The sequence below is a fragment of the Bactrocera dorsalis genome, unplaced genomic scaffold (assembly GCF_023373825.1).
Source record: "Bactrocera dorsalis isolate Fly_Bdor unplaced genomic scaffold, ASM2337382v1 BdCtg033, whole genome shotgun sequence".
NCBI classification, from domain to species: domain Eukaryota; kingdom Metazoa; phylum Arthropoda; class Insecta; order Diptera; family Tephritidae; genus Bactrocera; species Bactrocera dorsalis.
The window spans coordinates 89,688-100,488 of record NW_026038084.1 but is presented as its reverse complement, the minus strand read 5'-3'; the positions used below and the strand labels follow the sequence as shown (position 1 = coordinate 100,488).

General features: G+C 32.8%; 3 protein-coding genes across 10 annotated transcripts; 1 reads left to right on the top strand and 2 right to left on the bottom strand.

Moving 5' to 3' along the window:
• Positions 1-458: 458 nt before the first annotated feature.
• LOC105229350 (dnaJ homolog subfamily C member 7) lies at positions 459-7,101 on the bottom strand. Of its 8 annotated transcripts, none has more exons than XM_011209593.4 (5): positions 6,951-7,101; positions 6,468-6,631; positions 1,783-2,235; positions 861-1,705; positions 459-750 (listed from the first exon to the last, which is right to left on the bottom strand). In XM_011209593.4, the coding sequence occupies exons 2-5, from the start codon at positions 6,578-6,580 to the stop codon at positions 665-667; spliced, it is 1,497 nt and encodes a 498-aa protein (XP_011207895.1). In that variant the 5' UTR covers positions 6,581-6,631; positions 6,951-7,101; the 3' UTR covers positions 459-664. The 8 variants fall into 8 exon arrangements, with proteins under 8 accessions (XP_011207895.1, XP_019846990.1, XP_029407417.1 ...); XM_019991431.3 differs by having other exon boundaries at positions 6,468-6,780; positions 6,951-7,100; XM_029551557.2 differs by having other exon boundaries at positions 6,976-7,088.
• Positions 7,102-7,360: 259 nt separating this feature from the next.
• Positions 7,361-9,866, top strand: LOC105229387 (nucleolar complex protein 2 homolog). The gene is made up of 2 exons (XM_019991428.3): positions 7,361-8,493; positions 8,559-9,866. Exons 1-2 carry the CDS (start codon positions 7,435-7,437, stop codon positions 9,795-9,797), a joined length of 2,298 nt encoding a protein of 765 aa, XP_019846987.2. The 5' UTR covers positions 7,361-7,434; the 3' UTR covers positions 9,798-9,866.
• Positions 9,816-10,787, bottom strand: LOC105229349 (NADH dehydrogenase [ubiquinone] 1 alpha subcomplex assembly factor 2). The gene has a single exon (XM_011209591.4). It carries the CDS (start codon positions 10,629-10,631, stop codon positions 10,179-10,181), a length of 453 nt encoding a protein of 150 aa, XP_011207893.1. The 5' UTR covers positions 10,632-10,787; the 3' UTR covers positions 9,816-10,178.
• Between the last annotated feature and the right edge of the window lie 14 nt (positions 10,788-10,801).

The following is a 10,801-nucleotide window of genomic DNA, read 5'->3' as shown; positions in this document are numbered from 1 at the left end:
AAGTTATACTTATCCGTTCAGACAATGTCATGCTAAAATATAATATCTATATTGTACGATGATAAAGCCTTGTGTACTTTTTTAGTATACAGAGATCTGTAGCCATATCCAACCAGTAGCCATAGCTTGTGTATTTAACAAATAACCAATATTTTTATGCATTACTAAGCTATTAATAGTAGCTCGTGTGTATAGGATGCGTAAATGAAATATCTAAATATTTATTTTATAAAAATTAGCAGACTATACAAATACACTTCCTACTATTAAAAAACCAAATCAGCAATTGTTCTCCTATCATTACAAGTGGAATGCATTAACATACATCCATTCAGATAAACATTATAGTCCTTTATTAAAACGTTTAATCTGCAGTTGCTTCAAAGTATGTTACCACAAATTACTGCATTTAGCTCTAACGATTAACTTTTTTGGAATATTATGTAATACGAACATCATTTTTTAAATTTTTAAAATGCTAATAATTTTATTTTCCACACATTTTTTCGAATTAGCGAGAAACAATAATTTAACAATTTAGTTCTGTTTTTATATTTGAGTTTGCACAAATACGTCTGCGGTTGATTTCTTTATGCGTTATTGAGAATAAATTCTGTGTTGCATATTCTGTATGTGGTCTTCATAATTTTGTGCCACGTGGCATTTAAAATTCAAATCCAAATGATGCTCCCGGCCCGGTTCCACTACTAAACTGGAAGAAATGTCGAAACATTTGATTGGGATCAAAATCTGAAAAAAAAAACAAACACATTTTTTGTTTCAAATAATTATACCAAGTAAATCAGTAATGAAATCGGATAAATAATAAGATAGTTTTATAAGTAAAAAAATCGATTTACCTTGTTCCTGTTCCTCTATATCTTGGCCACTGTCGTATCGCACCTTTTTTCGTTGGTCTGACAAGATGGCATAAGCTTCACCGATTTCTTTGAATTTTAACTCTTCCTCTTTGCGTTCTTCTGCACTACTGTTAGCATGGCGATCAGGGTGATGAATCAAAGCTTTTTTACGGTATGCTTTTTTTATTTCATCTTCGGTCGCATTGCGTGATATACCAAGAATTTTGTAGTAATCTTTACGCTTAGACTTCTTTAAGGCAAGTTTCGCATCTCGCAATAATTTTTTAATCTCGGGAGTCTTCTGCAACTGCAATGCCGCCTCATAATCATTCACACACTCATCAAATTTCTCTAGATCATTGTAACAACGCGCACGAAGAAGCAAAGCTTTCAGATACTGAGAATTTATTTCCAAAACACGTGTACAATCGGCGATAGCATCACGCAAAGAGCCAATTTTCGAGTTTACCAAAGCTCGATTGTACAATAGTTTTGAATTTATATCCTTATTAAACTCGTCAATTTTTAGGGCCTCTGTATATATAGTTTGGGCTTCTCGAAAACGGCCGGACTTAAAAAGAGTGTTGCCATTTTCCTTCATTTCTTTCAGTGCTTTACTTTTGTTTCGCATCTCTTTAGCCTTTTTATGATCAGGATCAAGCTGAAGTGCACGTTCAAAATGCAATATACCTTTCTCAAGATTGTCGGTGTAGTAAAGACACAAGCCGCGAACATATATGGCATCCGCAGAAGTGGTATCTAACTTCATAACACTTACGGCAATGTCAACTGCCTCATCACAGCGACCAAGAAATGCAAGGCATTCAGCTTTGAGCAGGCGATATCTGTAAATTAATAAGAAAGATTACGCAGTAATTATTATATGCAAAAAGGTGCCCAATGGTCTTTGATATAAACCAACCTAAGGCAAGCTGGAGCAATAGCCAACGCACTGTCTAAATAGTACACTACATTGCGGTATGCCTTAGAATCGTAGTTTGTTTGTATCGTTTTCTCCAGCTGACGCAACTGCTGCATTCCCTGTTGTTCTACTTTGACGGCATTGCTTTGTGAGTCTAATTCGAGCACCTTTTTAATAGCTTGCTCGCTGCCGATCATATCGCCCATTATTAAACAGCATTTAGCAATGCGTGCGTATGCTTTGTCGAACTTCGGATCTAGTCGAACTGCTTGGCGAGCATCGCTTAAGGCATTTATATAGTTGGAAAGCATCATGTAACAGGCGGAGCGATTGCCATAGTAAGCAGCAAAATCAGGACACAATTGAATGGCATCAGAGTACAGCTTTAGCGCAGCATGGTAATTTTGTGCTTTATATTGGTCGTTGCCCAATTTTTTTTTCTCCTCAGCAATACTGCAAAAAATATGAAAAAACATTATCGAACCTCATCTACAATTTAGACTAAAGGCAAAACTAAGGCAGAAAGTAAAATAAAACGGAATAGCATTTTTTTTAATGCCAGAGTAAGAAAATGAATTATAATCGTATCTAAGTGCTTTGAAGCAGTGTAGGTCTATATATAACTGGTGAATTCGCCTTTGTTAGATCTTTGCTATTTAGATTTTTTTGTTTAATTAGTGTAATATTTTTGGTTATTTTTTTAGTTATATACACAAATTAAACATTTCTTCTCACAAAAAATTTCACTTTTTAAAATTGATATATATATTAATATGAATACTTGCTATTTATATATATTTAAATATATATTCATGTGAGAAGTACCTAATAGTGTTCAATCACAACAAATTTTAGACACGCTAGCGCCTTACATCTTTCTAAACTGCAATAAAATAACCCGACTGGGACATTTTGCAACTTCATGCCTTAACGCTATTACACTGGTTCTTTTGTTATCCATACAAAAACAAAAAAGAAATAACAAAACAAAATTACGATATGATAGCAAAATTTTTTTAATTTCGAACAAAAACAAAAAAATTTGACAAAAATGAATATCAACAATTATAAAAACATCGTTAACTCCAATTTCAAAATGCTTCTATCAATTGTAAAGTAAAGAGTGCAATGTTCTTTGCAAATCAAAACTATATTCAGTGACAGAGCGGGGTTGAGACAGTATGTTGCGAGAAATTTAATCGCTCAGTATTTACGACGACATTGATTAACATACGAAATTCTATATATGTATACTCCTCCTTATGTTAAGCTTTAAGATCATAAATGACACACAAGTTGAAGTTTATTTCCAGAGGCTTTAGTTTCTCTTTTTTATTCTGAATATATATGTATATATGTAGGTTAAATTAAATATTTCAAAGTCGCACTCAACGCTTAAGCGATTACAGCCGAGTTTATCAACATACAATATCCTTTGGGTGTTAATTTGCTTTTTAAATAAAGGAAGTTTAAAAACTATTCTGACCGGTAACAGTGAAAAAAATATTCTTTCTGTTATTGAAAAAAATACTAAGTGGAATTGAATAACATAATAGCATCTAGTAGGTTGCCCTTTATATTTGCCACCATAGTGTTGCGATTTGGAAACTCACAATTTCACATAAAGCAACAGTCAGGGGAGCGTCAAAAGGCGTGTTTTGCAGAAACCTCAATCAGAGTGGCAAAAGTGCTTCGACAACTGATTCAAAAGCTTGCAAAAGTGTACAGATGAATATTTTGAAAAACAATAAAGCGATTTTCGATAATTTAATTTGTTTTTGTTTTTCCGAAATGTAAAATTTAACCTTCGTATGCTGGCAATAATTCACATAAATATTCGTAGTATGCTTTATGTATGTTTATTTACAGATTTACAAAAATATATGTAGCCGTTAAGAACTGTTAAGAAATATGTACACCTTTCTTATAGGTGATGCAAAATTTTTCGTTTTTAATTATATATCGCTCATTTGCTGCAAGACCGGCATAATTCAAAAAACGTGATTTTTGAGTTAATGCTGCAGAATTGTTCTTTATATCATACTTCATGTTGAGTGAAAAATTCATATGAATACCTCTTATATGCTCCGCTTGAGAAGAGGTGTAAGGTTGGAGTCACCGTGTAAGGTTGTAGTAAGTTGAAAACTTTAAACGCGTTTTCTGGCGAATCGATTTTTTTGACTTATGCCGGTCTTGCAGCAAATGAGCGATATATATAATGTTACATTATATGTTATAAGATGTAGCATTTCGAAACAATTGCCGATAATTTCATCAAATATAATCAATATGGAATAGCTGTCAATCTCCGCATCGTCTATATTTAAAACCCGTTCATAAACATACTACCTAGAGCTATGCACTATAAGTCTCATTATACCACTATGAGGTCGTAGTTTATTGAATTGATACTTTTTTAACATTACTATTTTAAGTAGAGTGTATACTTTTCATGACGTATTTGATCAGCTGATAACGTTCTAAGATTTTTTTTTTTTTTTCATTTTTCCATGATGAGTATATGTATAACAATTGATTTTTACTTACTATATCATTTTTGCCAAAGCTGCTTCGAAAGTGGGCCTCATGTGCTACTTTTATTTTAGCAGTGATAAGCGTTTGCACTTGTAAATAAAATGGATCCCGTTATTGCATATATTAAAAAATTAAGAACATAAAATGTAATGAGATTTTTCTGTTATCAAAAATCTCCACAGTCGCCTTAAGTATTTATAGTTTTGTAAGAAGACCACTGCCTAGTTTTCCATCTATGAATGCATGTCCTCTTAAGTATAACTTTTTTTAAATGAAAGGCATTTAAAAATAGGTGAACACTGTCGAATGCACGTTCACAAAACCAAATGTTCAAAATACGCACAATTACAGATCAAACAGATGTAGTTTCTTATTTCCCCTAAGTTAAGTTTACACAATCTTTAGTGTATAAAAATAATTGTTACAGAGAAAAAATACTTATTGCTTTAAAGCAAAACATATATGTATACTGTCAGATAACTTCTGCCAGTGATTTCTAAGACGAGTTGTTTTTAAAATTTGCATTAAGTAGCCGCAGTTATACGAGTGGGTCACACCGTTGCATAAAACGCACTGAAGTGGTAGTGGCTTTATATATATAACATTTGTGCAAAATCTTTCTCTTTTTATATAGTAAGCAATATACATACATATATGAATGTATAAACACATTATATTTTTGCATAAACATTTAGCGATCATATGTATGCATATGTACTTACATACATATGTGTAAAGTAGTGCATTGATTTGCAAATGAAAATATCAAAAGCTTTGTTATTAAGCTTTTTATACTCTCTAAATATGTTGCACAGAGTATAACAGCTTTGCTCACACTTAACGATTGTAACAACATGAACTAAAAGAAATAGGTATAACCTTATATAGTATATGTGAAGTATAAATAAAAAAGCTTAGAACGAAAGAACGAATTGATTCAGTTCTCTTTATAAAAATGGTACACAGTTAAAAACCTGAAAAGGTAAAATAACTTAGTTACTAATTTACAACATAGCATGTTTTTACAACATACCATAACACCGGGTAAAAAAGCACATTATCATCAAAACGTCAACCTTACAGCATTTGATAGCTCCCGTAAATCGGATATTGTAAAAATGGTCGTGTACATATCGGTCAACCCGTTTAATTTTATAATTGGAAAAAGTTTGACAAATAACATTATCTAATGTATTGTAAAAATTGTTTCAGTTAATGACTTCCTCTAGCCCCTAATAACACAATTTTATATATTTTAAGCTTTTTTAAACATACTCGTTAAATATGTTTAAAAAATAGCAAATTGCAATTTCTCAGTACAATGCTGAAACATGTTTAAGGCGAATTAGAGAGAGGGAAAATAATTGATAAAGCCAAAGATAAAAATATCTTACTCTAATACGCAAAAAAAACGATGGTACCACAGGATAAAATTTTATTACTTGCTTTCTAATTCTATGATAAATCCTACACTTATGAAAAAAACTGAGAGAAGTGTAGCATTACCACGAGGAGGCAGGAAAATGGCACCAATAGTGTGGAAAATGCGACGTTTTTAAAATATATCAACATAAATGTGGTACTTTTGAATTTTAATTTGTTGTACAAATTCGAAGTAAAGAATCCTGTTTCAAACCGCAAGATACGAAGACTCATATGTACATATGTATGTACATACATATATTAATTATATTATTATTTAAATAAAGAATTGGGGAAACTTTAGTATACCATCCCACGATTTCAGGGTTAAAAGTGATATGGTTGGATAGGGCTGGTGCTCCAGATTAAGAAAATATATAATTGTTGCCGCCGCAAACTTATAGTTTTCGAAATATTTGCATTTAAAGTTGAAAATTTTGTATCGTAATCGTAATCTGGAGCAGCAGCTCTATCCAAACATACCACTTTTAACCCTGAAATCGTGGGATGGTATACTAAAGCCGACCCAAATTATTTATATTTCCAATGAAGTGGATAGGATGTGGTTTTCCCTTTTCATACCAACCACCACATCCTCCAGTTTTGCTACCTTATTACCATTATTATTTGGAAAAAAAACATAATACATATACATATATGTACATAAATCCGATAAAGTATAGACACAATATTTTATAGTCAGAATCGCAAGCAGTATAAGTACTCACGTTGCATTGTCCTTGGGAACAATTTGTTCTGCATCCAGTTCTACTGTCTCCACTTCCATGTCCGATGATTGTTCCTGTTCGTTGTCACTATCTAATACAATCACTTCATCCATCAAATATAAGTCAAGTAGTAGTAACTAAGCTTCGATGTAACAATTTGTTTCCTAATTATAATAAGATATTTTTGTTGGAGCCGAAAACGACTCCAACAAATATATGTATGTATAAAAGCAGAAATTTTGAGCAACACGCGTGCAACTCTTCGCCCCGATTTCAAGTACCGAGAAATAATAAAATATAGGGATAGAAACCACTGGAAAAGAAAGACAGCGCACAAAGAGAATAACCAAATTGATTAAATAAATTAATGATTTTACTATTATTTAAAAAAAAAAACACGCGTCACGATTTTTCTAATTTTTCTAATTTCCGTCTTATTTGAAGTATACGCAAGTTTGATCCACAATATACATTTTTTCCTACCTTTGATAGAAAAATTTTATATTACCTACAGGGCCACAAAATAAAAAGTGCTGAAAGGCAAACAAATGTTTCTTCTATTCGTGTTTTGTGATTCAATCCTTCTGATGAGTCACGATGCAACTCTGATAATTGAAGTATTGCCAGAATTATGTGGAGACATTGTATAATTGATCAACAAAATATTTAAGTCAAATGCAGTACCCAAATCAAATATATGTCCCATATATGCATAGACTGGTGCCTATATAAATATATTTTTGTTTTTTGATTTGTATGTACAATATTTGTATATAGCAATAGAAGTTCCAAAACATAGCATCATACATATTGTAATCTCTACCGTTATGTCATCTAGCGGTTGATAGCAAAAATTATTATAGATTGTTTCTGGTATTAGTTTGTATCTGGTAATACCTTTTATACGCACATGCTTTAGTTTAACAATTTTGATTTTCTGACGCTGAATTAAATTTCATAATTAAAAATGAAACCTGTTAAAAAGGAAAGTACCTTAATTAATTCTAAACCTTTATCATCTATAAAAAAAGCCAAGCCAGTAAAGTTACTAAAGATTGTAAAAGGAGTAAAAGGTAGAGTTGAAAAAACAAAATTGGCTTTACAAAATGCGGACACAACTGGTAAAAAAGTATCAAAGAAAAAAAAACAGTCGGCCTATAAAGTAATGAAAACGCAAAAAAATGTGAATAAATCTTCTAAATCTCATAAAAACGATCTTGAAAATTTAAAAGATATCGATCCTGAGTTCTATGACTTTTTGAAGCAAAATGATAAAAAGTTATTGGATTTCAATTTGTTTGACAGTGACGAATCTGAGGATGATAATGAAAGTAACAAAGCTACGCTCAAAAGCAAAACTAATCCAACAGGGTACGAAAATAATAGTGATGAAGAAACAGATGAAGGGAAATACCATACACCTAATAAAGAATTAGAAGTAGCAAGTGACGAAAGTGACTATGAGAACGATTATGAGGATTCTGTTCCTGGTAGCACAGAGAAAGTAACATTAAATCTATTGCGTCAGTGGCAAATAGAACTTGAAAAGGAAAATGTATCAGTTGAAATTGTTCGCAAAGTTATTCAGGCGTTCAGTTCCGCATTGGCAAGTATTTCTGCGGATGAAAGAAATATACAACCAACTCAATATAAAGTGGTTGGTTCAGCAATTTTCAACGGTGTTGTGCAGCTTTGCGTGTTGCACATCCAACCCGCAATTCTTCGTATATTAGGTTTGAGTGTTCGTTCAACAGCTCCGCTACATAAAACCAAAAAATGGGCTAAGGTGCGAGGTTGTTTGCGATATTATTTAACGGATTTAATACGATTGGTAGAACAAGTATCTAGTACAAACATACTCTCAGTTTTATTGAAACATTTACATCAAATGGCTGGTATGATTGCCTCATACACAACTCTTGGAAAAATTATTCTTAAACGATTAATTGTATTATGGTCAACTGGGGATGAAACGATTCGGGTGCTGGCATTCCTTTGTATATTGAAGATAACTCGTAATCAACAGGTTAGTATGGGTTCAAATGTTTTTTTTTGTTAATATTTTGTATTTTTAATTGTATTTCATTTTAGGATTCAATGTTGCACCATGTCTTAAAAGCTATGTATCTTTCATATGTACGTAACTCAAAATTTGTGTCCCCAAATACGCTACCCAGCATAAATTTTATGCGAAGGTCACTGGTAGAAATATTTGCTTTGGATCTAAACACGTCCTACCAACATGCTTTTCTTTACATCCGACAATTGGCGATTCATTTGCGCAATGCAGTCATTTTGAAAAAAAAGGATAGCTTTCAAGCTGTTTATAATTGGCAGTTTGTTAATTCTCTGCGTTTGTGGGCTGATCTATTGGGTGCCACGACGAATAAACCTCAATTGCAACCTCTTATTTATCCACTAGTTACTATAACATTGGGAGTGATTCGTCTTATACCGACTGCGCAATACTTCCCATTACGTTTCCATTGCGTAAAGATACTAATAGCTTTGGCCAGAGAAACACGGATATTTATCCCCATCCTTCCATTAGTAATTGAAGTTTTGCGGAGTAATACTTTTAACCGTAAGCATACGGTTGCATCAATGCGTCCATTACAGTTTACATGTATTTTGAGACTTAATAAAGGTCAATTGTCTGAAAATGGTTTTCGTGATGAGGTAATCGAGCAAGTGAATGGTCTTACTTTAGAGTACTTGGCGCATGAATCAGCATCTCTAGCATTCAGTGATTTAGTAGTGCCAACAGTGTTATCACTGAAAAGCTACCTAAAAGCGTGTCGCAATGCGAATTATTCAAGAAAAATAAAACAACTGTTGGATAAAATACAGGAAAACGCTCGATTCATAGATCAAGAACGACGAAAAATCACCTTTTCTCTTAATGAGATAGCTCAAGTGCAATCTTGGGAGTCGAAGGTGTATAACAAGGGAACACCATTAGCTATTTACTATGAAAGTTGGCTGAAGACACATGAAACAAAGAAAAGACGTCAAGCTGCTCAAATTGACAACATCAATATCGATTATAATATTCCAAGCATAAAGCGTTTAAACAAGGATGGAGTAAAAATTACAAATGAAAATGGTGAAGTCGAATTATTCCCATCAGAATCCGAAGAAGACGAACAGTTATTGATCGGAATAAATAAAGATACTAAAGGTATCAAGAAGAAAGGTAGTCGGAAAAGTAAATTGGAAAATGGAATTCAAAAGCAAAAGAAGGAACAGGAAACTGCTGTACCACTAGAAGAATCGGAACATGAAGAAATGGTTGACATAGTAAAAGAGCTTGACATCGAAGATTGGTGAAAAGTAAAAAATGCAGGCTTTAAGTTTTAAATAAATTTACATATGAATTATATTCAATTTCGTAAAACATTTTGTGGATTATTTTTTTTCTGGGTCTTTTCCTGGTATGATTTCATACTCGTTATACTTTGGGAATGTGCCAATCGTTTCCTTTTCCTTAGGCAACAATTGTCCTTTATCATCTTTTGCTCCATACGTTGCAAAAAGCAAAAGAAGGAACAGGAAACTGCTGTACCACTAGAAGAATCGGAACATGAAGAAATGGTTGACATAGTAAAAGAGCTTGACATCGAAGATTGGTGAAAAGTAAAAAATGCAGGCTTTAAGTTTTAAATAAATTTACATATGAATTATATTCAATTTCGTAAAACATTTTGTGGATTATTTTTTTTCTGGGTCTTTTCCTGGTATGATTTCATACTCGTTATACTTTGGGAATGTGCCAATCGTTTCCTTTTCCTTAGGCAACAATTGTCCTTTATCATCTTTTGCTCCATACGTTGCTTCGAGTTCTGCAGCATTTCGTTGCTTCATTTCCATTATGGATAAATTCCTAACTAACTCCTCACGAGTAGGAGGTTCATTACGCCGACCACGTAGCCATGCTTCCCACTCAGCTGTAAGCTCTTGATCGAACGATTCTTTGTCTGTCGGTACAAAATATCGAGAAGGCTTCCTCTTTCCTATTGATGGATTTGCAGGAATTTCATAATATTTATTACCGAAATAATCTTCCCCAATTAAATTTCCTTTTATTTGTCGAGGCCGTAAGGAATTAACGAAATTATTGATTATTATTTTAATAAGATCGCGGGATGGTGTTTTTGGAGCCATTTTGAACCGATGTATATCTTACACCACTCCTAATAAATAATTTGTGTACAATTTCTGCAATATGAATAGTATTGCATAAATAAAGATATAAAATAAGCAGCTGATAAACCGAACACAGTGTTGGAATTGACAGAAAAGTGCTTGCTAACTCTGCATTTCAACAGGCAAAA

Coding starts and splice junctions, on each gene's coding strand:
- LOC105229349 (XM_011209591.4), bottom strand. CDS start 10,631: ATGGCTCCAAAAACACCATCCCGCGATCTTATTAAAATAATAATCAAT.
- LOC105229350 (XM_011209593.4), bottom strand. CDS start 6,580: ATGGATGAAGTGATTGTATTAGATAGTGACAACGAACAGGAACAATCA. Junction 1,706..1,782: donor ATTGCTCCAGCTTGCCTTAG/GTTGGTTTATAT, acceptor ATTAATTTACAG/ATATCGCCTGCTCAAAGCTG. Junction 751..860: donor TATAGAGGAACAGGAACAAG/GTAAATCGATTT, acceptor TTTTTTTTTCAG/ATTTTGATCCCAATCAAATG.
- LOC105229387 (XM_019991428.3), top strand. CDS start 7,435: ATGAAACCTGTTAAAAAGGAAAGTACCTTAATTAATTCTAAACCTTTA. Junction 8,494..8,558: donor AGATAACTCGTAATCAACAG/GTTAGTATGGGT, acceptor ATTTCATTTTAG/GATTCAATGTTGCACCATGT.